Source organism: Schistocerca cancellata, chromosome 2, assembly GCF_023864275.1.
Source record: "Schistocerca cancellata isolate TAMUIC-IGC-003103 chromosome 2, iqSchCanc2.1, whole genome shotgun sequence".
NCBI lineage: Eukaryota > Metazoa > Arthropoda > Insecta > Orthoptera > Acrididae > Schistocerca > Schistocerca cancellata.
This window is the reverse complement of record NC_064627.1, coordinates 60,431,820-60,458,104: the sequence shown is the minus strand read 5'-3', so window position 1 is coordinate 60,458,104 and position 26,285 is coordinate 60,431,820. Positions and strand designations below refer to the sequence as shown.

The following is a 26,285-nucleotide window of genomic DNA, read 5'->3' as shown; positions in this document are numbered from 1 at the left end:
AGTTTACAACATTAACAGGCATGCTGGAAAAATGAAAACCTAAGTGTAAGATCTTCTGAAATGGGTGAAACAACTTTTTGGCAGATTACTCAGAAATTTAGTTTCTGATACAAGAATATTCAACAAAATGGATAACAGAATAAACTGCAAAATAAATAAATAAATAACTGAATAAATAAATAAAAGTTCTTGCAAAAAGTAACGCACTTACAAAATACAAGCTGAACTATTTATTACACACACGAGACTTTGTGTGCTGCAGATCATCCCAGGATGTTTGGACAGAATGAAATTAAAGTGTCTTCATCTACATCTACATTTATACTCCGCAAGCCACCCAACGGTGTGTGGCGGAGGGCACTTTACGTGCCACTGTCATTATCTCCCTTTCCTGTTCCAGTCGCGTATGGTTCGCGGGAAGAACGACTGTCTGAAAGCCTCTGTGCGCGCTCTAATCTCTCTAATTTTACATTCGTGATCTCCTCGGGAGGTATAAGTAGGGGGAAGCAATATATTCGATACCTCATCCAGAAACGCACCCTCTCGAAACCTGGCGAGCAAGCTACACCGCGATGCAGAGCGCCTCTCTTGCAGAGTCTGCCACTTGAGTTTGTTAAACATCTCCGTAACGCTATCACGGTTACCAAATAACCCTGTGACGAAACGCGCCGCTCTTCTTTGGATCTTCTCTATCTCCTCCGTCAACCCGATCTGGTACGGATCCCACACTGATGAGCAATACTCAAGTATAGGTCGAACGAGTGTTTTGTAAGCCACCTCCTTTGTTGATGGACTACATTTTCTAAGGACTCTCCCAATGAATCTCAACCTGGTACCCGCCTTACCAACAATTAATTTTATATGATCATTCCACTTCAAATCGTTCCGCACGCATACTCCCAGATATTTTACAGAAGTAACTGCTACCAGTGTTTGTTCCGCTATCATATAATCATACAATAAAGGATCCTTCTTTCTAAGCATCGAAAAAGCAGATACAATTATCACACAGGAAATGTTCACAAGTAGAATGGCTCCGAAGATGGAATTAAAACCACATCCATTTCTGGAAAGCGAATTATGGTCTATCATACTGGAAATGGTGGGGTTAGGAAATGCTGGATTATGTTTTGCTGGGTAATAAAGCAATGCAGATTACCATTCTGATGCGAAAGCTATATACTACAAAGAGTGGTTCAAGGGCAATCTTGAGAAGTTATATAATACACTTTTAAATGTTAGTGGCCGGGCTCTGCATCATACTACGATAACTCCCATAACATGAGATCCACACATGAAATGGAGGTAGGCTCCTCTAATTCAACAGCAGGAAAGAAACTTTAATTTCCATCTAATGCTACATTTTACAAAGAATTTAGCATGGCAACTGTTCCAGAACATATGAAACTGTACTTGAGGTCATAATAATTCTTTCTGGAAGCAGTATTGGTCTCTGTGGACAAACGTCAGTTGCTGCTGGTGGCACACTGTGAATTCAGTATCACTGAACTCATTTAGGCATTTATCAAGGAGGAGGTAGTGATAGAAAACAAGATTTATGATAAATGATGCTATACAGCTGTATCTCTCTGCTTAGATAACTGCTCCTCAAGTGTTTGGAGAAAGTCAAAGCATCATGTGTACAAGCTATAAAACAGATCTGCACTCTTAACTAACTCATTGTCTTGATGTGGCAACAGAACCATGCTCACTGATGTAGGTGAATATGACAACAGAGAGGTGTAAGGTAGGCAGAAGGACCTTTTTTTAAAAAAGAGAGAGGTTCATTATTCTCTGCAGCAAAATCTATTCCAGCTAATTGTTGCTACACCAAAGTTCTATTTATTCAATCATTTTATACACACAAAAGGCACAGAGCATAACAATGCTGTATTTAAACATGTAAACAAAGCTGTCCCTTTGCACTGGTGGAATAGGTGAGTCACCAAGGTAATAACATAATGAGTAATTAAAACAAAACAGATACTATTTTACTTAAAAAATTAAAACAGTATTTTTTGCCTTTTCACTTCCTAATAAAAGTTCTAAAAAGCTGGTATACTGACATTTGAACCAGCAACATCATGATTACAAACCCATTATGCTATGCTCTGAGTTACCGAAAAATAACTTCACAAGCTCGAAATGTTTTGTACTTAACAGGCCTCAGAAATATTATAATCTTCACAGATGATTTTATCATGTTCTTTTTAGAACTGTACTGTACTGCCTTAGGAAACTGGCAGCTGGGCACAGGCCTTCAAGTTCTGTAAGTATGAAGAAAATCAAAAAGGGGCCCATCCATAAGATCCACTTGTAAATTGGAAACATTTTGGAGGTGGTGGTTGCTGTTGTTACCCAGACATTGGAGGACAAGGATTCCAATCTGGGAGATGACAGTGTAATGGGAATGCAGTTGGGGGGGGGGGGGGGGGGGGGGGGGGAAGAAGAAGAAGACGTTTTCACGATTCTGGCAGGTCCAACATACCAATGGTCATCACACAATATTGTCAGAATAGGAGTTCAAAAGTAAGTGTCAATCATTAGAAAACGAATAATATCAGAAGGTGTATAAATGAAGATTAACTTTGAAAGTGTGGCAGAATGAGAGGGAATGTTGGAGAACATTTTCCATCTACGAAGTTCTGGGAAACTAGTGCTGAGTGGGAGGATTTAAATGACCTGTATTTTATTGCAGGCCATAATTAACAATTTCGAGTATCACTACTACTGCCATCATCAGGAGATAAGCTCTTGTGGCCCTCAAGCCAACTTGCATTGACAGAGTTCCTCAACGAAAAACTGGACAGCACTCATCCATATAGCAAATGTGCTATACAAAACATGAAAAACGGCACATTACTGTTTCTGTTTGCTTTACAGCATCACGGATCTAACAACCCATTAAATAATATGGTCTACAAGAATTTCTGACCCATACCTTTTTCTTCGTTAGTTATCCTAATATATCATCATTTGATAATGCTTATCAACTATCTTTCAATTGTTTGTGAACCTTGGATAAAACTGATATTAAAGCTGTGTGCCAGATCTGGTCTCAAACCTGGTCACTGCAAAAGTCTAGTTCAAGATAAGGGCCAATCAAGTTTGATAAACTTCCAAGATGTGCTCTTCCAGTAGTGCATACTACAGTGGAGTACAATATTCACAATAGTTCCGCAATTATTTTATCTGAATTTTACAGCTGGATCCTTTTTGTTGTTGCAGCTATGATTTACATTAAGACAATATTCACATGCACTACACATCCAAACCTGAAGTTTGCTGAATGTGTCTTCCTATTTAAACTGTGGGTATTTTTTCTGAAACATTTCCTAACTAGCCTCTACCTCCCAAAGTACAAGGAATTTCTAAAACCACATAGAACTTAACCAGTACATCAGATCAACCATTGTTAAAACAGTAAACCTAGAAATTCTTTGCAGGTCTTCCCAATTGCAATATAACATGCTGCATATTAATCTAAATTAGTACGTTCTGTATCAATGTGCATACAGTATCTACTGCGGATATAACAATTCACCCAATTTGTTTACAACAGCTTGTGAACAGAAGTTAATAGTTTTAGTTTACAGCTGACTATATGCCCAAGAAATATTGGACAATATGGTTATTGCAATCTATAAAATAACTTTAAAATAGAAACCAAATAATATTGCTCTTGTTACGAAAAAGCTGAAGGAACTCACCTTCGCAACGGCTTCAGGCTGAATTTTTCCCTCATATGGGCAGCCGCATACACAGGAGACGTAGCCTCTTACTTTAATGCCATTGTTTAAAGCTTCAGTTATTACTTCCTTGAACCGCTGTTGACTTTCACTGATAGAACAGTTGATGTTTTTCTTGCTAAATGTCTCAGAAGCTGCACCAAAAACTGCTACCTCCTTAGCTCCAGCTTCAATCTAAATCAAAATGTTTATGTAAATAATTTGTTATTACATATGAAATCGTCTAGTTTTTATAACAAATCATAGTTTAACACTACACTTCAACCTGGGTAAGTGGAGGGAGGTTGCTGTGTCTTCAGCTTCATGTTGCACACTCTTCAATGACCTGTCACCTGTGCTGAACAATTCTCTTTGTGTATCACAAACTTTTTTCCTTTCATTCAGATAAGCAAATGGAGTAAAGTTTGAGACTTCCAGGTCACCTTTATTGTCAATATTTAACAAACAGAAATCCTACTCCCAGATAAAAGTTAAGAACAGAGCTAGCACTTACAGGTTTTGCAAAGCAATATGGCAACACAATGAATTGTCAAGGAAAATGAATGGGCAGTGACAGCTGACTGTGCAAGTTAAAGATGTTTCTAAGCAATGATTGTAAATTATCTCAGGTTTCAACCTAATTCAATTGTGCACGGTGTTGTACGAATACCATCAAAGAGGAGGACATTTCACTGTGTAATGCAAGATTTACTCCAAAAATGGTGGATACAATGAAAAAACTATGAAAGCTTTCAATTTTGCCATTAAAACATATCACACAATACAAAAAGTGTTGATGGCTGAAACTAACTACCTGCTCTGTGAGTAGGAGCACGGAGAACTTTACTGTTCGCTGGACAGTGACAGCCAAGCAGTGCTGTGCCAAGCTAGCTTATTCTTCTTTTATGCAAAACTGTGATGTAGTAAATACAAGACAGCATTTAAAATTGTTTAGTCACAAGCAAATCACTAATCTGGTGAGCAATTAGGGATACGCATCCTTAAGGAACTGTAAAAAGAAACCACAATTCTAATTAAACATTATGAAGATGCTTATTACAATAGTATTAATGCCACAGAGAGCTTCAAATTCAAGGAAACATTACCAGTAACTGAAGAAAGAGTAAATGAATGTAAATACGTACTAAGTACGAAAGTTAATGGATGATGGCAAGCTGGAAGACAAAACCAGGAAACTGAATAACAAAGAAAATAAATTAATCCACTTCAGTTTTCTATTGCTACTTTCTATAGTTATTTACTTTTCTTTGCGTAAGAGCTTCAATGCTGGAAATGACTGAACCAGAACACCTCAGTCTCAAAACACATTTCAGATGATAATCTGATATACAGCACCACAGTCGTGTTTCACACAGTTTCATCAGGGAAAAGAGCCGATAACAATTGTAAGTTGATCCAAAGAGACTAAACATCTATGCTGCATGTCTATTAAGTTTCTGTGGTAAAAGTTCATAGAAGTCACTTAAAGTCTTTCTACTCTGATATCCATCTTTCAATTCTGAATCGCACTGAAGAACTGTGATTTCCATCTGGAGAGGATAGCTTACAGAATCAACGTCCAGAGTATGGAGTAGCAAAAATTCTTGAACCTGCTTCCAAGCGTGAAGTATCAGTGAACCTTGTTTCAAATTCAGTACACAATTTTCTTAAAAGATCCCTATGCTCTACAAAAATCTGCAGCAATGGCAACATTTGTTAATGCAGCAGTTTCAAAAAGTAAGAGATGTTCCTAGCCTGCCATTCCCAGAGCAATAGTTTCATTTTGAATTCCCTTTGTCACTGAAGTGAATGACAAGAATATTCTTGCCTTGAAATGACACACACAAGTTGCGAAGATGCCCTGCCACATCAGTTAAAAGCTAAATCACTAATCGATCTATCATCTAACAGTTCAGGAACACTTTCTCCCTTCATTTGCACGAATAATTATATTTCTTGGTGCAGTTGCATAACACACTCCCGAGTTTTAGTATGATCAAGCCAGTGAACCTTACAGTTACGTGGTAAATCTCCATATTCACAACAGACACGGTCCAAAAATGCTATGAACAAACAATGATCGAATCCTTTTGCTTGAATAGAATTAGTGATTTTCACAACCACACTCATTATATTATTCAGTTTTATGCTTTTGGAACACAAATGATTATATATGTGAGTGCAGGCTTTCTCAGTGAATTTCATATATGAAGTCTTCATGGGTTGTCAGCCAAGTAGCGCTGTCGTCTCTTAGCAACGTTTCGATGGAATGCATCTCCATCATCTTCAGGCAAAGATGATGGAGACAGAGTCCATTGAAGCATTGCTACAAGACGATGACGCTAATCGACCAACAACCCACGAAGACTTCCTCTAAAAATGATGATGATGATGAATGAAACAAAGTGTAGGGAAACCAGATAATGATTCTTCATTTTACTCTGGATGTGCTTACTAAGCCACTGATTTCGCCGGTCATAGCAGGAGCACCATCTGTTGCTACAGAAGGTAGTAATTCCCACAGCAGATCAAACTTCTCCATAACTGCTTCAAGTGCATTAAATATATCTTGACCTGTTTTGTCCTTCAGTGGAATGAGATCTAACATCTCCTCATGAACTTCCAGCGTTTTGTTTACTGTCCTAATGAAAATTACCAGCTGTGCTGTTTCTGACAAATCAAGAATGTCATCCAAAGACAAAGAAAACTCAACACTGTCTTTAACGTCCGTTGTAAGCTGAGCCTCCAAATATTCTACTAATCCTTCAAATCAGTGCATTAAAATAGCTAGATAAAATAACACAGACTGTAGCTGGTGAACCAGCTGTGGGTACAGCTCTTCTACCACTATTACAAGCCATTTAATAAATTCACCTTCAGTAAACCATTTCCAGTGCACAGCTATCTGATGAGAAACTATGTGGTTAATTCCCACAGAAGAGTCTGTTCCAGAATGACCCACATCCTGCAAATGTTATGAAATATTTTTATCTTATAATATCAGTAGCATGAGCTCTCAAAACTGACATGGTAATTACTGAAATGAACAAATTTTGCCTTATACCTTCCACTACCACCATACTACAAACAAACAAAAATTCACAACATTCCACTATACCAACAAAATCTACAGGAATCTTACAGTTCCCTTGACCTATTTAGGTCAACCAGAGGTGACCATATCAAAACACCAACACCTACAACTAAAACTATGAAAATTGGAATCGGTCATTTCCGATAACCTATATAGGTCAACCACAACTATTGGTGCCGAAAACCAACTACTACAAAAAATAAAACGAAAACCACGATACCTCATTTTGTGTGTTTTGGGATCATGGTTTTTCTTTTTTTTACTTATTATATTCGACTTGTCCCCACCCTAAAACCCCGAATTTCCTGTGGTTGCCAAAGCAGACGAGTGGAATGTGACACTTCAGTAATCCTGTAGCTGGGTATGCCAGCTAAAGTAATATATTAAGATAGATTAAAAATCTACTCACCAACTGGCAGAAGGAGAAGCTCATACATAAGGACAGGTTCAAGCTTTCAGAGCCAGTGGCTCCTTATCCTGGCAGAAGGGCTGAAGGAAGATGGATGAAGGGACTTATCTCCAAATTTCTAACTTTGAAAGTCCCCTATTTCTGGATGTGACATCATTCTTGACCAGCCCTTTTTACACTTTTAAATACAGCAATCTCTTGCACTTACCTGGCTAATCTGTGACTTACATGTCTTGTCTGCCAATTTACACTCCACCAGACTACTACTCTCCTATAAAATGCAGCGGTTACCTGCCCTCCTGTTTCCTTGGATGGTGTCCTCTGCCAAGCCAACTACAACAAACTGCAATAACAACCCCTACTCCACCTCAAAAAACCATCTTGCCTTCTCCTAAACTACCTCAGCTGTTGTGGTTACATCCTTAACATATGCCAGTTCTCTAAACAGCAATACTACCAACCACCACCCCCTAAACTGAGCTTGGTCAATCTTCGGAACATTCCCCAGCCTTCATTACCGCCTCCAAGAGCAACGGCATGTCAAGATCTCACCATCTAGCAACAACAGTACAATGTTGCCAACCTCTTATCAATGGCACCTCCTCTCCTGCAATATCCTTATTATCCAAGGTTCTCACTTTCACCCTAAACCTGCATTTAATCATGCTGCTTTGGTTAAGGACCCCCCTATCCTTTCCACAAAATGTCAACTGGAAGTATCACTTTGTAGTGCAACCACAAAACCCTTCCAACAGCAAACTTAACACTGAACCCTGCTTTGAACAGTTCCCACTGTGGCACCATTGGTGGTGATGAATACCTGAAAATGACTCCCTTACAAGCCTACCACGAGTTCCTAATATCCAGCACTGCTTCACCAACCTTTCTCAGGTCCGTACAACATGACCCTAACCTGACCCCTGCAGAATTCCAGGCTCTTTTTACCTAAAAACTGATGACTCCATCATCATCATCCTCATCCTGCCAGACACAGGATCTACCCGCAGGGCACTCAACCAGCGGGAGCATGTAAGTGAGGGTCTATGCCAGCTTTTGGACTCTGCTACACAGGGTGTCTCAGCTATCTTGTCCACCCAAAATATCTCTGGAACAATAACAGCTATTGGAAAACGACTTTCACCGGTATCAATGTAGGGCTGGGGCTCACGAATGTACATATTTGGAAACATTCTAAAACGAAAGCATATCTGTTTTTTAACACAAACTTATGTTTTTTTAAATGGACATCCTATATTTTTTCTTCATCAATCCATAGCATGACAAAGCACATACACAATAGCGTTGATTGCATCGCAATATTCCCATTACATCCCGAGATATTGAGACGCGAAGTTGACGCTTGAAACACCCGACATGCGCTGCTAGCGCACGTCCTGAGGTTCAGGCGTGAACCCCATGCTGCCCATAATCGCGATGTGATTGACATGTGTAATCACACCTCCATACTTATCAAGAGGTCCGAAACAAATAATACGGTCTGCTGCCATCAACTCTCATAAGCACATAATGGTTTCCCTCTTGCACATTTTACGTATCTACGTACACAATATGAACCAGTACCGATCGGTGTACACCCGTCAGTTTGTCTTATTTATCCTGCACACCCAAAATAAGGTTTACCTAATGCGTTATATGACCCATTGTGCCTGTCGCGCAGGGCCTGGCTCTACCTAGTCAAGTGTCCAACGTAGTTCCCACTACTGCCACAGTTACCACTTCGCCTTGTTTATGATTTGCGACCCATGCAAACTCCTGTACTCCACCACCCTCCAAGCATCCCATTTGTTATTGCTTTGGCGTGCAGTACACCGCTTGCCAGTGTAGCCGTGCATCAGAGTAATCTAGTGACAGCACAGAGGCAGTACACATTATGAATAAACGTTGTGTTGTGGAACTTATACTGTACAGTACAATGTACACATATTAAGATATGGTAGAAATGCTGCTGATCTATGGAGAATGTACGTTGAGGGGAAATACATTATGAGATTGCTTGTTTGTTGATAGTACTGTTAGCGAACATTATGATTATTAAGTTAATATGTCTGTTTTCTACCCTACTCTACATATCTGTACTGTACCCTGTTGTAGGTGGACGAAATGCTGTTCAGAAATGCTGTACAGAAGACGATTCCTTGACAAGCCATCACCTTCGCGCTGGATGTTTGGTCGTCTCACATCTCGTCTACGTGAAATGGGAAGCTTAAATCCAAGACCTCGACATCGTCCTAGAACATGCAAAGATGAACGTGCTGAAGCTGCTGTGCTCGCTACCATAGCTGTGATTCCTCAAATCAGCACATGTCAAATTGAACGTGAAGTTGGTGTGTCGAAATCAAGTGCACAGCGTATTCTTAAACGTCATAAATTTCATCCTTACCATGTTCATTTACACCAGGATCTTCATGGAAATGACTTCCGCAATAGGGTAACATTTTGTCGGTGGGCTCAGCAAAAACTTCTGACTAGTCTAATTTTTTTTGCAGATGTTCTCTTTACCGACGAGGCATCATTCTCCAACAAAGGAATTGTCAATATGAGGAATATGCATTATTGGTCCGCAGACAATCCAAAATGGCTCCGTCAGGTAGAGCATCAATGTCTGTGGAAAGTTAATGTTTGGTGTGAGACAATACTCCAGATTTATACGACACAATCTTCCTGTTCTCTTGGACACCACACCTCTGGACCGGAGAATGGTCATGTGTTATCAGCATGACGAATGCCCTGCACATAATGCCTTACAAGCACGACGACTTCTGAACCGTAAGTTCCCTGGTAGGTGGATTGGACGAGGTGGCCCAGTTAGGTGGCCTGCCCGATCTCCGGACCTTACACCGCTGGATTATTTTCTTTAGGGAGCAGTGAAGGATGCTGTTTACCAACATGAACCAACAACACCAGAGGAGATGAAGCAACACATTATTGATGCTTGTACAGCCATCTAAGAGGAAACGGTAGCACAAAGTAGGGCATCCTTCATCCGCAGAGTGACCCTATGTATGCAAGCCAATGGGCATCACTTTGAGCATGAGATGTGAACGCTATATTTAGTATGTAATGCTGGTATCACAGTGGAAGTTTCTACAAAGGGCCATTTTACCCAGTGATGTTAAGAAACATTTGTTTGCAACAATTTATCATTTAACGCATTAGATAAACATAACATTGATAATTATGCGATAATAAAACTAATTGGTTAAACATGTTTACATTCATCTTCTATGTCCTACCTGAACCTCCCAAATCAAAACATTTTTACCTAAACAACGGTAAAACATTTAGTCCACTTGCTCGTTTCACTAAAACTATAAGCATGAATTTTACTATTACGAGTGAATGATTAACTGTCACTTGCGCTAGATCTACAGTAAAGTAAAGTTTTAACGTTGAACGGCATTACCTTTTTAGTAACGGATTAACGATAAGCGAAGTTAACTTTGTGACTAACGTTGCGGTACACAGATATGTTACAGAACCACATCACCCCTAACCTTTGGGATAAATACCTGCAGGAATGTACGACGTTAATGCAGGATGGCAGCAGACCGTATTATTCGTTTCGGACCTCTTGATAAGTATGGAAGTGTGATTATGCATATCAATCACATCGCGATTACGGGCAGCATGAGGTTCATGCCTGAGCCTCAGGATGTGCGCTAGCAGCGCATGTCGGGTGTTTCAAACGTCAACTTCGCGTCTTAATATCTCGGGATGTCATGGGAATATTGGGATCCAATCAACGCCATTGTGTATGTGCTTTGTCATGCTATGGATTGCTGAAGAAAAAATATAGGAGGTCCATTTAAAAAAACATAAGTTTGTGTTAAAAAACACATATGCTTTTGTCTTAGAATATTTCCAAATATGTACATTCATGGGCCCCAGCCCTAAATTGATACAGGTGAAAGTCGTTTTCCAATAGCTGTTATTGTTCCAGAGATATTTTGGGTGGACACCCTGTATACAGCATCTGCCAACAAGATCTCATCCCTGTGGTACAAACTGCCCTACAATCCCATCTCAAAACCTCAAGCCCCTCACCAGAACTAACACCTCAATCCATAGAACTTCTTATCCCATCCAAACTATGCACTACCACCTTCTACCTTCTTCTGAAAGTCTATAAACCCAGTCACCCTGGCCATCCCATAGTTGCTGGATTCAAAGCACCCATGAACATATATGGTTGATCAGCGTCTGCAACCTGTTGAACTAAAACTCTCCTCCTATATTAAAGACACTAACAATTTTCCAGATCGTTTGAAATCTGTACAGTCCCACTCCTACCACACACCTTGCTTGTCACCTCCTTCTACACCAATATCCTCCATGTACACAACTGGTCTGCTGTTGAACATTACCTCAACCAAAACCCACCTGATTCCAAAGCTACAACTTCCTTCCTACCCATTTAGCAAATTTCATACTTACAAACAATTACTTTACCTTTGAGGGGCGTATATACATATAGATCAGGGATACAGCCATGGGAACCAGGATGCCTACTCCCTATGTCAACCTTTTTGCAGGTCACTTGGAGGGGGCTCCCTGGGATTCATGAACCTTCTGCCCCCAGTTTGGTTTATATACATTGATGACATCTTTGCCATATGGGCTTGCAGTGAGACTGACCTGTTAAAATTCTTGGAATCTCTAAGTACATTCTTCCAACTGGATTTCACATTATACTTTTCTGAATCCCATGCCACTTTCCTTGCTGTTGACCTCATCCTCACTGAAGATTAGCTACACACTTCTGTTTATGTTAAACTTACAAACAAACAGTACTTACATTTTAACACTTGCCATCCTTTCCATATCCAATGTTCCCTGCCATACAGACTTGGCATTCAAGGTAATCATATGCATTTAGATGCACTCTCTTTACAACAATACACCACCATTCTGACCTCAATTGCCACTGGATGTAATTACCCAATCAGCCTATGTCAAAAGTAGATTTCTTGGCCCATTACATCAAATCCTGGTACTGCTGATCCCTCCAGAAACAACTTAGGAGTACACCTCTTGTCACTCAATACTATCCTTGTTTTGAATGTATTGATCAGCTACTTCGGCTAGGCTACAACTTCCTAAAATCATGCCCTGAAATGAGGTCTATTCTGTCTTTCATTTTGCCCACTGTACCCAGAACAACTTTATATCATCCCTCCCCCCTCCCAATCTCTGCAATATCCCAGTCAGGCCCAATGCTCCTCCTGTACTCTCTTCCCTACCCTATGACTGCTGTCCCCATGACCTACTGCACTGTAAAATTTGCCTCATGCAGCCCTGTAACTGGCAAAACGTACTATCAGAGGGACAGTCATCTGTGAAATGACATGTCTTGTACCAGCTGTTATGTAAACACTGTTTGGCTTTCTACTCTAGTACAAAGACCAAGTTAGCATTTAGGATGAATCGGCATAGACACTGGCAACAAACACACAGTATCCCATTGCACAGCATGCTCTACAATATGACGTTTGTGCCTCAGTGCCTCTTTCACCACATGTGCCATCTGAATTCTCCCTCCCGACACCAGGTTCTCAAAACTACATGGCATAACAAGTGCTTTATTCTTGCCGTCCATCTGGCCTTAATTCTGTGTTAATTTCTTCTGTGGCATTTCTTTTCTGTTACTATTCCTTTTCGTTGCTTCTTTTTGTTTTTCTGTATCTTTCATATCTTGACCTAGCCCCCTACCTGCCTAACTTGAATAATCCACTTACCTCTCTGCTCTTACTGGCTCTTGCGTAGTATTTTTTCAGTAATCTATCTTGCTTATTACTCTATCCTCCACCTTTAAGTTTTCATGTTTTCAAATCGCATCTGGTACATGCACTGGCAATTACTTTCCTTCTCATCCCATCCAATAAGTATTCACCAACTAGGTGTTGTGGGTGACTTTCCCATAACGCTCCCCATTTCCTAAACCTGGCCAGTCCTCTGCCTTCATCCTTCTTGCTTTCCCTTCAACCTTTCCACCAAAAGGTGCCATTGGCCCTGAAAACTTGTGCATATCTACACCATTAGTAATTTTTCTCTCCTAACCCTATTTGGCGAAGACACTTTTTTTACTTTCAAGGATGTGTTTAAATTATGAAAATTTTTTACTTGTGACAGACCAAAAGCAGTAATTTGTTTACAGTAGTGAATTTTTGTACTGATGATACTGCTATTGCAGCATCTCAGTGTTCTATTATATACAGATTTTTACTGTGAAATATTTAGTCTGAAATGTGGAATACTGTTGGCAGTGACTGACTGGTAGGGCTTACACATGTTGTATAAACAGCCCATTATTTTTTTTTTTAAATTTGCTACATCCTGCCATTTCTATTACTGATATCGGCATTTTATCTGTTGAAGTAGACAATGGAACTGTACAAATTACATACTTTATGTTTTGTATCAGACTGATATGAGGTGATTTGTATGAAGAACAGTATTTTGGTATTGATGACAGACACTCAGCAATTGAGATGACAGCCCAGCCTTAATTTTTTGCTATTACAACATCCTGGCATTTCTATTTTGCAATATCTTAGGTTGGAAGCTGACTGGCTGTGAGTTGGTCAAAAAGCCATCAAATGTGAATATGAAATGTATTTTGAGGTGACGATTTGTAGCATAGCCCAAGGTTTCGGTTAGGTTGGATGGTGACAATTAGGTTGAGAGATGTTGAAGCCAACAATTGTGTACACGAAACGCATGTTGACAGTGCAACCTATAGCACAGACCAAAGTCTATGAACTGTAGTCACTCAGTCAGTTACTGTACTGGCTCCGATAAATGGGTATAACTGAAGCTCCCTTAATACCCCTTTGAAGTGCTGTGGAGATTCTGCTGGCCATATTCAGTCCTAAGGCTGTATCATGGAGGTCATGTGCCACCAACCAAAGAAAAAGCATTTATATTATTACAGATATTAACTTTTCATTTCCTAACCCTATTTTCTCAGAACAGAAATTTCTGAATGCAGCACTACATAAAATAAGGGAAAGGCAACCAACACTTTAGCTGATCAATGCATCGAGCAAAGAAACACACAACAAAATTGCATTCACATTGGCTATTGAGCATGCATGCACGCACACAACCGAGTCATTCCATGTCAAATCAACACACTTTAAATAAAAATTTTACCTCACCCTCTTAGATTTTGCTGAAAGTTGGTATACTTATAGTGGGTGCCGAAACTAAGAAAAATACCTAATTTCAATATTTTTACCTCAAACCATTCCTGAAATACGGTCATGTAAACTTTTCAAAAACTGGCCAAAAATGTGTGAACGGACTTTTTTTAAAAAATTGCCCTAGGAACTGCCCTAATTGAGCTAGAGAACTGGGAAAGGTGTCATTTAGCAGCATTTTTCATGCTCTTTCCAGTGATGGACAAAAAACATAGCTTCTAATTAATAACCTTTTTCAAAATGGTAATTAATATTTTGATTTTATTTTTTTACAAAAAGTACATAATTGAAAATTTTCAAAATATTTCCGTAACTACTTCATGCTGTTGTAAACCACATGGCAAAATATAAATGTGGGATGATGATGGGTTCATTGTTAAAAAAAATTATTCCGGTCTCTTGTTTTTCACTAACAGCCCTAGTTTGATCAAACTGACTTAAGGAAGTACGTCAGTAGAGGACCATATACATAGGGTTTGATGTCTGTACAATAATTCAGAGACTGGAGCCATTGTTGAGATGATGTAGTCTCCATTGTTACCTTATAAGGCTTTGTGTGCCTACAGCATTATTGTGCACTGTGGTTTTAGTGCAAATCAATTGTTACCTCTGTATTGACCAGTCTGTATCTATTATATTTAATAGTTCATTTTCAAGTAAATCTATACATTGAAGGGCAGTTTATAAGTGGTTTTTGTATAAATATGGAACCAAGTAAAAAGTGCAGTGCTGTAAGAGTGCAGTGTTGTAATCCATTGAAGAAGTCAAATCATTTTATTAGAGACAGAAAAAAACTGAGAAATGTCACAACATGGATGCCCAAATTATTTCCTCAAATGCCAAGTGGTGCCAAGATTTGTGATAAATGTAGGAAAGATGTAACCAAATTGAAAAATACACCAGAGCCCATCAGGGATGAAAGTGTTGAAGAAGAATCTTCTGGATCAGAGATAATCATCCGAGACCAAGACCCTGACTTCACTCCAACTTCAGTAACTGTTACAACATTTAAAACAACACTTCAAGAACTAGGTGAGTCCCCAATTGACAAGAGAAAACTAACATCTAGGCATTACGCCAAATCAAAAGTGAAGAAAATCTCATCAATGACACGTAAACTTTTTGTTGCTCCTGAAACTTCTTCATCAGTTACTGATGAATCCGTTCTTGAAAATCTTAAAAGAAACTTTAAAAATTCTATAAGTAGAGCAAAAAAAAACTAATGATTCTTACAAGTTTACCTGAAAAGTGGAGTGTCAGGAAAATAATGAGGGAATTTAATGCTCCTAATTACATTGTTCAGCAGTCCAAAAAAATTTTGAAAGAGAAAGGATTTATGGAAGGTCCAACCCCAAAACCAGGGAAGTGTTTACCAACAGAAACTGTCAAAACTGTACATTCATTTTATGAAAATGATGAAGTTAGCAGGGCAATGCCAGGTATTAAAGATTGTGTGACAATTACAGAAACAAGTTGAAATAAAACAAAAATATCAAAAAGACTTATTTTGTGTAACCTTAAAAAAGCTTACAAGCATTTTAAAGACAAGTTTCCTAACATAAAAATAGGTTTCTCTAAATTTGCTGAGTTGAGACCAAAACACTGTGTATTAGCTGGCCGGAGTGGCACACAAACTGTCTGTGTGTGCACAACTCACCAAAACATAAAATTAATGATAGAAAATGCCAAACTAAATACAGAAACAAACAACAGCTTAAAGAATTGTAAGAAGTGCATTGCAAAAATGCTTTGCAACCCGTCATCAGTTGATTGCATCATGGGAAACTGTGAATACTGCCCAGGAGAAACTGTCATACGTAAAATTTTAAAAGACTCTTCATGAAAACTTAATTGAACAAGTTCAGTTCCGACAGTGGATGTCAGTTGACCAATGTAATCTGGAAATTGTTCAGAAAACTTCTGAAGATTCATAGATTTATTTTGTAGTAAGATGTCGACTTTGATTCGGCATGACTTCATTGCAGAGCAACAACGAACAATCCTTAACTTCACAAGAGAAAACCTTATGGAATCTGAATTTGTTGTCGTATGTGATTTTTCAGAAAATTATAGTATAGTTCTACAGGATGAAGCTCAGAGTTTCCACTGGACAAGACAGAAGATTACCATTCATCCTTTTGTTATATATTACAAGCAGGAAGACAAAACTGAGCATATGAGCTTTGTCATTGTTTCTGATTGCCTGGAGCACAATACAACTGCAGTTTACACCTTTCAAAAGAAGCTAATTTCATATCTAACCAATATATTTCAAAAGATTTCAAAAAAGATATACTATTATTCTGACAGTTCTGCCGCTCAGTATAAAAATAAGAAAAACTTCCTGAACCTTTGCCTTCATGAGGAAGACTTCAACATAAAAGCTAAGTGGCACTTTTCAGCCACAGCACATGGGAAAGGACCTTGTGATGGAGTAAGGGGTTCAGTAAAGAGACTGGCAGCTTGTGCAAGTTTGCAAAGGCCATACCAAAATCAGATCCAAACCGCACGAGATCTATTTGAGTGGGCAGTAGATAATATCACAAATGTTGATTTTGCATGTTCCACTCAAGAAGACTACGCTGCTTCAGAAATATTCTTAAAAAGCCGACTTGAAGAGGCATTGACGATCAAAGGAACACAGCAATTTCACGCTTTCATTCCCAACACTACATCAAAATTAATAGTCAAATATTTCTCAGGTGATATGCAGAGATGGGAGAGGGAAGTAACTACATCACCATACAAACTGAAGTTACAAGATGTATCAGGCTCTGTCACCACTGTATATGGCAGAAACTGGCGGCTTGGGTACATTTTAGAAAAAAAAAAAAAAAATGAAGAACTTGATGAAGTGAAAATAACTTTTCTTCATCCATGTGGACCAGCTAAGTCATTCTCTTATCCTGCACATGCAGATGTCCTGTGGGTGTCAGTTGTGGATGTTCTCACAAAAGTGAATCCATTTACTCCGACAGGGAGAACATACATTCCTAATGAAAGTGATGTAAACCAAACACATTCAGCTTTATTAACATGTAATATGTGAAGTTCCAAGACAATTTACTGGGAAACTGCTTTCAACTCAAAACTTAATTTTTGTCTCAGGTTAGTGTTAATGTATATTTTATAAAAAGCTGTTTTAAAATTATTGGTAGTACCCATTGTGTTAAATTTAGCTATGTACAGATACCTGTTACTCAAAAACAAGCATTAGGTATTTAATTTGTTTAATAGTTCCATTTCGAACATCATGGACCAGAACTATTATGTAAATACTTGTACTTATTCATACTTTATTTCAGTTTGTAGTTAAATGCTCAATTTCTTGTTTTTGTTATATCGGTTAATACACTGTTAGTGAAGTTGTATGAAATTAAACTAAGCCATCAACTTAATTATAAAATATGCTGATTAGTTTTGGTTTAATAAGGTGATGTTTTGATATTTCTAATACTTTTTTTACTTACCTTTCAGTATATTTTAAATAAATTCCTGTTTGTTAAAGGTCAATTTGATCAAACTAGGGCCGTTAGTGAAAAAACAAGAGTCCGGAATAATTTTTTTTAACAATGAACCCATCGTCATCCCAGATTTATATTTTGCCATATGATTTACAATAGTATGAAGTAGTTATGGAAATATTTTGAAAATTTTCAATTATATACTATTTGTAAAAAAAAATTAAATCAAAATATTAATTACCTTTTTGAAAAAGGCTATTAATTAGAAGCTATGTTTTTTTGTCTATCACTGGAAATAGCATGCAAAATGACACCTTTCCCAGTTCTCTAGCTCAATTAGGGCAGCTCCTAGGACAATTTTAAAAATGTCCGTTCACACATTTTTGACTGGTTTTTGAAATTTTTACATAGCCATATTTCAGGAATGGTTTGAGATAAAAAATTGAAATTTGGTATTTTTCTTAGTCTCTGTGGCCACTATAAGTATACCAACTGTCAGCAAAATCTAAGAGGGTGAGGTAAAATAGGAGTGTTGATTTGACATGGAATGACTCAACCCGATGTCTATGACATGGCCTACCCAACAGTTTCCCCTTCCTCCATCTTGTCCACCTCTCCCAAAACATGTCTCCGCGTCACCTTCAGTGTGCATCACTTCCCACTGGCTTCCACAATCTTACATACATACCTACCCGCACACCTGCCACCGCTCCCTCCTGCATTCATTGCTGGCAAATGGGCTACCTCCCTTCAAGCCATTAGCACCCATCCAACTTCCTCTCTGCCTCCCTCTCCTTCTACCCACCCCAACTGACACTACTCTCACCACAACCATACCACCAACCAAAATACAGCACGGCACTGTTAGTTCAGCTGGAACCATGATTAAATTATTACCAAAAGGTTTATTTTGGTGTCATGTTTATTAGCTTCGCCATCTCTCAACACAACTTTTACCTTCCAACCTACAGTGTGTCCAGAGAAGGACTCCCTCTTGTTTATTATTATCTTTGTTTGCTATCAATGTTAGCAGATTGTTCTTGTGAAACCTTTGTGTGTGTTGTTTTTCTATGTGTTTTCGTCTTTGTGATACGTATGCAACGTTTTTATATCCGCCATATTGGAATTGTCGTTTATGGTCGTTTCCGCCATATTTGTGACGTCATGGGTCAAAGCCAACGGGTTGGATCGGACGCTTCCGTATTTCCGTTTGGATTCCACATTAAACTATAGGTCCTCTTTCACCAACAGAATTATTGAGGGTAGGTTATGGATATGCAAGTTGCCAACATGGCTTCGACTTTAAAGAGATGCACCAGACCACTGACCAGCAGCAACAATTATTATTATTATTGTTGTTACTACTACTCAAAGACATTATTGAGCTTTGCCATTATTGGAAACACGCAGTGACATTTCTGTAAACAAGTTCAGGGGTGACTAAGTTAAAACACATTGCACTATTAATGCTTTCAGGTCAGTTGTGCACGTACTATCAACCGCAATTACACACAGGCTCACGATAACCCGACAGAAGCACCCTCACTCCCAAATACAATAATACTGTGGTAAACTAATATTATTATTACCATAAAATACGAATTCAGAGCGATGGTGCAGTGGAGGATCAACACTAACACTCCAGCTCCATTTTCTTAAGCCCTGCAGTCCACACACAAATTCATATTACAATAGCTGCCTTACAGTAAGAGCATTTTCCTTTCTGCAAGCTGCTATGACTCATGATAACAACCATTACGTTAGTGGCCTCACGGGACCCCCTATTCAAAATTGGTAAGAAGCCTCAGTAAAACTGATATTAAGCATCATGGCAAATGGATAGTTCACATAAATTACAATACAGTCAATTTAACAAACAATACAACGAGCAAAACAGCTGCCATTTAAATTAAAGGCAAATATTAATAATGTAAACTTACAGCAGCATTAAGTCCCTTGAGATTTGGGACAAGTACAGGGTAGCTTACATTTTCCCATTTCTTTATGCCCTTTAAAACTTCCTTGTGATCTGCCATTTGAGGAACCCATTTTGGTGATACAAAACTTGTAACCTCTATTGTTTTAAATCCAGCACTTGATAAACGGTTGATGAACTCTATTTTCACTTCAGTTGGAACAATTTGTGGTTCATTCTGTAGACCGTCTCGTGGACCAACTTCAACAACACGAACACTTGTAGGGTACTTTGGATGAGCATGCGTCTGAGGAAAAATTATCAAATTTAATAATCACAACCACAGAAGCACAAGTAAAATTAGAGAATAATAATAACAGCAAAAAATTGTGCAGGGATAAAAACAAAATGACTAGTTAAATAAGGAGTTACATCTGCTATGGAAAGCAAAATAAACTACCATACAATGTTTTAAAACACATACTGCCTTTGACACCATTATCATACCGGAAAACTTCCAGTTAAATATCAGTTTGTGAAATACGCTAATTGCTATAATGGCTGCATATATCAAAACTGGATTTTGGATAAACTTTTTAAATGACAACTGTGGATATATTCAAAACACGTACTGAGATTCAAATTAGCCATTTGGAAATGAGAACAACTAAGTCCCCAGAAAAAAAATTTTTTTTGCACTTCACTATCCTTCAAGCATGTACAAATACACACATTAAAAAATTAAAGTTTTAATTAACCATCGGGCAGTCCACATCCAGAACGTTTTAGATGAAAAGCAAACAAACTACATGTTGTTGAACTACAATATTTTTTGATTACTAATTAATTTCCAACTTATTTGTTCATATTTTGTTAATGACTAGGAAGTGTTCCAGAGTAATAGGATGTTATCTGACCATGGCCTAGTGAGGCACAAACTCATTCAATAATAAACAAATAGTTTTAAGTGTCACAGTTGCTCTATACTGAAACCAACTTATCTAGTGTAACCTTCGGGATAGTTTAGGTTGGATTGTTAGTTCGCAAAGCCAATGAACTCAACTACAAAATCAAGGTTATATTAAACTGGTCTGTTACATAGCCAAAGGTCTATACTACCCCTATACTCAACGCATTTCATTATAAAAACAAAACCAGAAATGTACACTCAGAAAAATTGTATTATGCAATAGATGTATCTACAACACTTATTTTTGTGCATATACACTACATTAATAACTAAAAATGCAAGAGGGGCTTTGGAGGGGGGTGGGTTATTTCACAAATAGTAATGGAATAAAATTATTTGTTTGCTTTTTACCCTTAAATATGACCCATGTTCAACCAAGAAAAACTGGAAGAACGCATTAATGTACATATGCTTACATTTGCAGATCCGTAACTTGTCAACTGAACTTAAAGTTCTGAGGGACTGAAAGGGTTAATGACACACAGGCTGAGATGTCCTTTCCTCTGCATTGGCCTAGTTGTGCAAGATTAAAAAAAAATCGCTTAGAACCAATGCATAAAACTGACATTGCTATGTCTGATGCAATATTGCAAATGTCTGCATTATCACAGTACACTAATGTCACAGTGTGACACCAAAATTAATAGCCTCTCTTGTTCACATAGCACCACAAGCATTGTGGGAAAAAGGAATAACAGTGCAAGTGGTTGTGAGACATGGTGGTAAACAGGCTACAGCTGCATACCAGGAAGTGCAGTGGCTACTTATTAGTACATAATGTGCTGGAACAGCTGCACTTCCGTGCAGCTGAAAGATATGCTAAGCTAGCTACTTAAGTGAAATAAACTATCAGTATGTGAATGTGACCTAGTGCGGAACGTTCAGTACGTGCGCATTCGAAAATTTGAAATAAATTCAGAAACTGTCAATCATGCATTTGCAGCCCTCCATGTCTCACCTCACTCTCGAAATCATATGCGAGAAACGAAAACTGACACTGCTTAACAATTGCTTTTGCCAGTCTCCACATAGTTAGACAAGAATTCCATGAGGGGAGCGGTTTTCGTGTCAATAATTAGTCCTTACATTTCTGACATTCTCTTGCTTACAGCTGGACAGAAACGGCACGTCGCGTAGTATAACTTCTTTTGCTGATTATCCAGTTAACAGTTCCAGTAAGACACACCCGTTACTTACTGAAGCAAACTGCGATACTATGCTGGCAGTAACACCTCTCACGTTGAAACAAAAATATTTCGATTGCACTACAACATTTCTCACACAACACGCCACTGCCATATTGAATAATACCGCCTCAACAGCAAAGATATTGTACTATCACGTACTACCACTGAATAGCTTATCTACTCACAGTTTCCTCGTGGGTAAGGTGCATTAGCGAAGCAATAACTATAAAACTGTGACCACAGGGTAGGTGTTTTAATTAAATATTAAATCTCTCAGCACTAAACACCAGCAGAAATTTTGAAAAGTCACCGAAAGAACATCACACCTTCCGTTGAGGAGGCACTTCTTGAAGTGGGACTGCGTTGCGTATGATCACACCAACTTCCGCAATTGACGTAGGAAAACCAAGCCACTGAATTCCCGCAGGTGCGCTGTTGGCACACTTATCCCTGACCTTGCTTCAAACTGGCAACCGCAGTATACAGGTCTTTGAACGACAGACATTTCGCAAAAAGCCATGAAATCCTTTACAAATTACTTATCTCTAAAAGACGTACATGAGGTTGCAGGACACTCTCGTCATCAACAATAGAGTTCAGAACAAAAGTCGCCACAGTCATCTGCACGGAACTTTATACTTGCAACTAAACTCCCGTTCCGTAGACCATAGGAGCCAATGCTCGAAAAGAAGGAAAACTGTAGCAATTAAGAGGCTGGACTACATATGGGTCGACGTCTTTCACTCAACAATGAAACACTATTTTACTTCACATCCTACTGCTTCTGTTAGTACAATTCAATTTATTGTGTAAGATTTCCGTATCGTCCTCACTCTCTTTTAAGATCTAGGTATATTGTTGTGTACCTTGTAGTCTATTTCGTATTTTAATAACAATCAACAATTATAAAAGCATTATGTGAAAAGTGTTTGTTGAAGTGTTCCTCTTCTCTGAACAGATTGAGCTGTTTCAATAAAAATTGTCTCAGGAAGCAACGACATGAGAACATTAGGAATAATAAAAAAAATTGCATGACTTGAATGTTGTGACGAGAAAGCCCCAGTGTTGAAGAATAGAAGTTAGTCTTTTATTAGACAAAATACTGCAAAACTTTGTATAAGACAGTAAGCATTTATGAAATAATTCATTTTCAAAATTAAATAGCGAGGCTTTGGCCGTCAGACCATTGAGGTGATTGTTTTGTGATAGACGACCGAAGAGTCTGACAAAATTCTCGAGTAAAAATGAAGGTGAGAATGAGGAAACGATCGACAAATAACTCTCAGGGTTGTTCTGCCTTGTAATCTGTGTAAATAAAAATGTCAATGTTACTTTGTTCAAAATCGTTAATCTTTAATCTGTAGAAGTTCATCCCCTATCTATTCCTGTGAAATACTCACACAACGTTGCATTCGAATACATATGCGTTTTCATATATCCACTGGATCGATATACAGGGCGTCTCACCTAACTCGGCCACCTCAAGTATCTCTGGAACAACTGATATTCAAAAACGGTTTTCACCAGCGTGAACGTACGGTAGGGGTTTAGGAAACCAAATACTATGCGAAATTTTAAAACGTAAACAAATTCTGTCCTCAACACAATCTTGCGTGTTTTTAAATGGACACCCCCTATTATTTTGTAAGCAATCAATAACATGAAAAATCACAAAAATAGTGGCGTTGGTTGCATCGCAATACGTCAATTATATCCCGAGAAATTGCGAAGCGAAGTTGATGCTTGAAATAAATGAAGCGCACAGCTAACGCACGTCGTGAGACTCAAGCGTGGACCTCACCCTGCCTGTGTCAGAGGTTCACACAATGGGAAGGTATGCACAATCCACAAAAATAAACAACACGTCCAATGCAAAGTTACATTTTTCAAATTGTAATTGTATGTTTATTCTAGCGAATTGACAACTAGAACTACAATTAGAGATAACACACTTGAATTCACTTTCCTAAACACGTTTACTAGTGCCCTGTCGCTCACAGAAACTGTATTGTTGTGCATTACATCCAATGTAGAAAATACACCCACATCTTGACCAATGAAAATGTGTCACGTCAACATACTTTGAAGTGCCCTCTGTTTGCATCAATACACGTCTGGAGACGGGTAACGAGAGAGTGTTGCACAGATTGTAGAGTTTCTACAGATATTGCCGCACACGCCGCAGTAATACGATGTCGCACATCCTCTACTGTTGTTGGGGGTTGTTGACACACCCTATCCCTCACTGCGCCCCAGAGAAAGAAGTCTAATGGCGTCAAGTCAGGGGACCGTGCTGGCCTTCGCACAGTACCTCCCTGCCCCATCCACCTATTTGGAAATGTCGCATCTAGAACGTCTCTGGCAACTTTAGCATTGTGTGCAGGACATCCATCATGTTGGAACCACATTGACTGACGAGTTCCCAATCCTATATCGTCCAAGAGGACCGCTAGTGTGTGTTGAAGAAATAATGCACATCGCTGTCCATTCAATGTTCCACAGTAAGAATAGGGACTTACAATACAGTTAACAATGATGCCGCACCAAACTCTGATACTCCACTGTCGTTGATGAGCAACTTGGCGAATCCAGTGGGGACTTTGCACGGACCAGTAGTGCATGTTTCTCAGATTCACATTACCATGGTTTGTAAATGAAGCCTCGTCCGTAAACAACGTAATGCTTAGGAACTTGCAACCTTGCAACTGGTGAAGTGCAAAACGACAGAATGCAATGCGAGATTCAAAGTCATCCCCGTACAGTTCTTGGTGCAGTGAGATATGGAACGAATGAAACCGATGCCGATGCAAGATTCTGCGCACACTACTGTGGCTTATTCCTGCACTACGCGCAATTTCTCGTACACCTGAGGATTGTGCCATACATCAGCCAGAATAGCAATTTCATTTCCATTGCCAATCACCGGCATTGTACGTCGACTTTTTGTGGGAGCCCAGCTTCCTGTTTTCTTGAGTGTCTTGCAGATGTTGCCGTTGGTTGGACGTGACGGACACCGCCGATCTGGGTAGCGTTCAGCGTATAATGTCACAGCTGCGGTTGCATTTCTATGACATTCGCCATAAATTAAAATAATATCTAGTTTTTTTCATTACTGAAGGCCAGCATATCGACTAGAAGATGGCAAATCTAACAAGCCACAAGAAGACAGGTTTTAATGTGGCGACATACGTGAATCACGTTACAGTATGAGAGCAGTTCAGCGGACCACAGTAGGAGAGACTTGTACACTGAAGGTAGAGAATGTCGCGGTGGTGTTGATATGTTTACGGCAGCTACAGGCACCAGTGCAGGTAACCCCTGCTCTCAGCACAGTACTACATGCGATGCGTTATGTGAGAAACTGTGACGGCCTTGCTATCCTTTACAAGCCACATATTTCAGTACTTATGACGTTTAGAAAGGTGAAATCAAGTGCGTTACCACTTATTGTACCTCTAGTTGTCATTTTGCAACAATAAACATTATGCACAGGACATCCAAAGTATTGGAACAACCTGTGTTCTAGCGCAAAGTACAGTTATCCAAGAAGTTGGCGATTAAGTCATCCAAGATGGCGGCAGTGACTTCATTCAAGATGGCGGATTTTGGCGGGAAGTTTGAATTTTGGCAGGAAAGTGCCACCCCCCCCCTCCTCCAGAAAAATGCCAGGAATTTCAATTCCAACATGATAATGTGTCATACCTGGAAAAATGGCGGGAAAAAGAGACTTGTCTTTATTATTTAACCAGTTTCAAGCATGCGTGTTCTCCATGAGCTCTAGAGCCCAACTGGCTTAGTTCATATCATTGTCACCAGAGAGTGCCATCGTGATGTCAGATCATGATGCAAGTACCATTATTCAAGATGGCTACACCCAGTGTATCCACCACGTGGTGTATGATTGGACACTTGGCCTACCTCCACTAACCTAAACCCCTCCCCAAGAAAAATCGCGCCAAGTTCAAATTCCAACATGATAATGCGGCACACCTACGTTAATGGCGGGAAAAACGGACTTGTCTTCATTATTTAACCAATTTCAAGCAGATGTGTTCTCCACTGGGTCTGGACTCCAACTGACTTAGTTCATATGGGTGCCACCAGAGGGCGCTCTTCTGATGTCAGATCATGACGCAAGTACCGTTATTCAAGATGATGGCAGCCACTGTGTTCACCGAGAGCTCCAGAGCTCAAGTGGCTTAGTTCATATCGTCAATACCAGAGGACATTACCGTGACGTTGCATAATGACAGAAGATCATCTGCTCTCTCTCTTGCGCACGCATTGTAATCAGACAC

General features: G+C 39.1%; 1 protein-coding gene across 3 annotated transcripts in view; it reads right to left on the bottom strand.

Annotated features, from left to right (window-relative positions):
* LOC126161335 (hydroxymethylglutaryl-CoA lyase, mitochondrial) overlaps positions 1–22,377 on the bottom strand; it is a 46,470-nt gene extending 24,093 nt beyond the window's left edge. The window contains exons 1-3 of one of the 3 annotated variants that reach the window (XM_049917098.1): positions 22,173–22,377; positions 19,856–20,137; positions 3,711–3,923 (exon numbers count right to left, since the gene is read on the bottom strand). In XM_049917098.1, the coding sequence (XP_049773055.1) occupies positions 3,711–3,923; positions 19,856–20,137; positions 22,173–22,196 (519 nt within the window). In that variant the 5' untranslated portion in view covers positions 22,197–22,377. Of the gene's footprint in view, positions 1–3,710; positions 3,924–19,855; positions 20,138–21,758; positions 21,890–21,997; positions 22,146–22,172 lie in introns of those variants that run through there. The other 2 variants (XM_049917096.1, XM_049917097.1) reach the window with 2 other exon arrangements.
* Positions 22,378–26,285: the final 3,908 nt, after the last annotated feature.